Source organism: Saccopteryx bilineata, chromosome 1, assembly GCF_036850765.1.
Source record: "Saccopteryx bilineata isolate mSacBil1 chromosome 1, mSacBil1_pri_phased_curated, whole genome shotgun sequence".
Classification (NCBI taxonomy): domain Eukaryota; kingdom Metazoa; phylum Chordata; class Mammalia; order Chiroptera; family Emballonuridae; genus Saccopteryx; species Saccopteryx bilineata.
Genome location: NC_089490.1, coordinates 391,055,004 through 391,058,363, shown reverse-complemented (window position 1 = coordinate 391,058,363; position 3,360 = coordinate 391,055,004). Strand labels below are relative to the sequence as shown.

The following is a 3,360-nucleotide window of genomic DNA, read 5'->3' as shown; positions in this document are numbered from 1 at the left end:
ATAATGCTAATTCCTAAAGTGTTTACATTTATTTATCTTCCCCAATTTCTTACTCAATTTGTGAAATTGTGAATATCAAAAAAGGGTCTCTTCTATTTTTTTTAATAATTTTATTTTTTTAAATGGGGCGACATCAATAAATCAGGATACATATATTCAAAGATAACATGTCCAGGTTATCTTGTTGTTCAATTATGTTGCATACCCATCACCCAAAGTCAGATTGTCCTCTGTCACCTTCTATCTTGTTTTCTTTGTGCCCCTCCCCCTCCCCCTTTCCCTCTCCCTCTCCCCCCTTCCCCCGTAACCACCACACTCTTATCAATGTCTCTCAGTCTCACTTTTATGTCCCACCTACATATGGAATAATGCAGTTCCTGTTTTTTTCTGATTTACTAATTTCACTTTGTATAATGTTATCAAGATCCCACCATTTTGCTGTAAATGATCCGATGTCATCATTTCTTATGGCTGAGTAGTATTCCATAGTGTATATGTGCCACATCTTCTTTATCCAGTCGTCTATTGACGGGCTTTTTGGTTGTTTCCATGTCCTGGCCACTGTGAACAATGCTGCAATGAACATGGGGCTGCATGTGTCTTTACGTATCAATGTTTCTGAGTTTTGGGGGAATATACCCAGTAGAGGGATTTCTGGGTCATAAGGTAGTTCTATTTTCAGTTTTTTGAAGAACCACCATACTTTCTTCCATAATGGTTGTACTACTTTACATTCCCACCAACAGTGTATGAGGGTTCAAAAGGGTCTCTTTTAGACATAGTCATTCAATACTATTGATTAAGTACCTAGCAGGTGACTAGTAGGATTCTACCTACAGGAAAAATAAATAAACACAATCCCTGCCCTTAACAGGGATTACAGTCTTTTGGGGGAAAACAGAGAAAATAAAAGTAAATAAATAATTTTTTAAACTATAGTTTGTGATCACTGATATTAGGAATATAACCAGATGAAGCGTTAGAGAATGACTAGGGTAACGATTCAGAGGGGAAGTCATCAGGAGAGACTTGTCTAAGGAGATGGGAGTTCACTTGGGATGGAAAACATGAGAGGGAGCCAGCCAGCCAACATCTCTGGGAAAGAGAATTCCAGCAGTGAGCAGAGTAAGAACAAAAAGCCTAAATCACTCAACAGAAAGGTAAAAAAAAAAAAAAAAAAAAAAAGGCAGGGCAAAGCTTTGTGAGGAAAGGGATGAGTACAAAATGCACTGGGGAGGTAGGCAATAACTTGACTTTATCATCTTAAACTGATTTCCATGCTTAAAAGATGCCCTCGGCTCTCTGTGCCCAATGGGTTGGAATGAATGGGAACAGTAAGACCTCCTTGTCCTTGTAGGAAAGATTTGTTCTTAGTATGTAAGCTAGTGGCCACCCGGAGTCCCTCGTGTCATCCACAGTTTTCTCATGGCATTTTTTGCCTCTGCATTCCTCAGGGGGTAGACCAAGGGGTTGAACATGGGTTCAACAATGGCAAAGGACACAACCATTGCCTTGTCTGTGGGGTAAGTGGCCCCTGGCCTCACGTACAAGAAAATGCACGGCACAAAGAACAAGACAACCGCTGTGAGGTGGGAGCCACAGGTGGAAAGGGCTTTGCGCTGCTCTTTAGGGCTGCAAGACCTCAGGGAGCAGAGGATGACCATGTAGGAGACGATGAGGATAAGGAAGATGGTCACACACATCACCCCACTGTTGAGGATGACTAAGAGGCCCAGAATGTGGGTGTCCGTGCAGGCCAGTTTCAACAATGGAAACAAATCACACATAAAGTGATCAATGATGTTGGGGCCACAGACGGGTATTTGATACATAAAGAGAAGTTGTATTGTTGCGTGCAGGGATCCCCCCAGCCAGGCCCCTCCCAGCAGCAGGCAGCACACCTGAAGGCTCATGAGGGCCGTGTATTGCAAGGGCTTACAGATGGCCACGTAGCGGTCATAGGCCATCACCATGAGCAGGATGATCCCCATACCACCAAAGAAATGCTCTGCAAAAAGCTGGGTCATGCAGCCTTGGAAGGAGATGGTAGTGATCTCAGAGAAGGAGTCCACAATCATCTTGGGGGCAATGACGGATGAGTAGGTGATGTCCATGAGGGACAAGAAGGTAGGGAAAAAATACCACAGGTGATCTCAGACTCTGTTTTTTAGATTTTATTTATTCATTTTTATTAGAGAGAGAGGGGAGAGAGAGAGGAAGAGGGAGAGATAGAGAGAGAACAGGGGGAGGAGCAGGAAGCATCAACTCCCATATGTGCCTTGACCAGGCAAGCCCAGGGTTTTGAACCAGCGACCTCAGCATTCCAGGTCGACGTTTTATCCACTGCGCCACCACAGATCAGGCTGATCTCAGACTCTGACTTGTGATTATGGTCACCACAATGAGTAGGTTCCCCATAACTGTGGACACATACATGATTATAAACAGAGCAGAGAGTATTTTTCGCAGGTCTGGATTCTTTGTAATGCCCAAAAGAATGAATTCAGTCACATTGTTTGGTTCATCCATTTACTATGGACCAGTGTAAGCATGTGGCTCTGAGCTGGAAATCTACAAAAGAATATTATTTTTAACTAGTCATCGCTGGGTAGGTTGCACTCCGTCTCACACCTTCTTGACCTACCTTGTTCTCTAACCATTGATACAATAACCAGCTGCTAACAAGTGTAACCTGACAATAACTGGATCATACTGATTCCCCAACATCATCTCTCACCAGTGTTTCACTGGCTTTTTGTCCTGACACTTGATGCTGGAGAAACTTAGAAGACCCTGCTTCAGCATTCTGATACCTACACACACCTGGAAATATGAAGAAATGCATATATCTTAAGGCAATCCTTAATCATTAGTAGATAAAAATGAGTGGATAAGTGATAATCAGCTTAACACAATCTTGGATTCACTTTCCTTTTCTATTTCACTAACCCAATTCACTGTCTCTATTCTGCTTTCCAAAATAAACTACCTCCATATAAGTCCTTCTTCCCACCTCTGTTTTTTGGGATCCTCAAGCTAAGATGCTGATCATTTATCACTGGAAACATCCAAGAATTAAGAAATTGGCACATTTCATAAAAATCTTCATTTATTCATTCTATATATTTATTGAGCACCTAGAAATTGCTAGTTGGAGAACCTGTAAGAGAATTAAGTCATATCCCAAGGACTCTCCACATTATTAAGAACTATACTCTTTCCATCTACATTTCTTCCTTCTCAAAAATAAAAAAAGAATTCCTCACCATAAAAAATAAATGTTCTCTACAAAAAAAATAATAGTAATAATAATAAAACAACTCATAAATTTATTTTGCATTCACTGTGTAGCAGAAGGGT

The 3,360-nt window shown here is 41.3% G+C and overlaps 1 protein-coding gene across 1 annotated transcript; it reads right to left on the bottom strand.

Moving 5' to 3' along the window:
* Positions 1–1,382: 1,382 nt before the first annotated feature.
* Positions 1,383–2,529, bottom strand: LOC136319683 (olfactory receptor 4C6-like). The gene is made up of 2 exons (XM_066252817.1): positions 2,363–2,529; positions 1,383–2,145 (listed from the first exon to the last, which is right to left on the bottom strand). The coding sequence occupies exons 1-2, from the start codon at positions 2,527–2,529 to the stop codon at positions 1,383–1,385; spliced, it is 930 nt and encodes a 309-aa protein (XP_066108914.1).
* Positions 2,530–3,360: the final 831 nt, after the last annotated feature.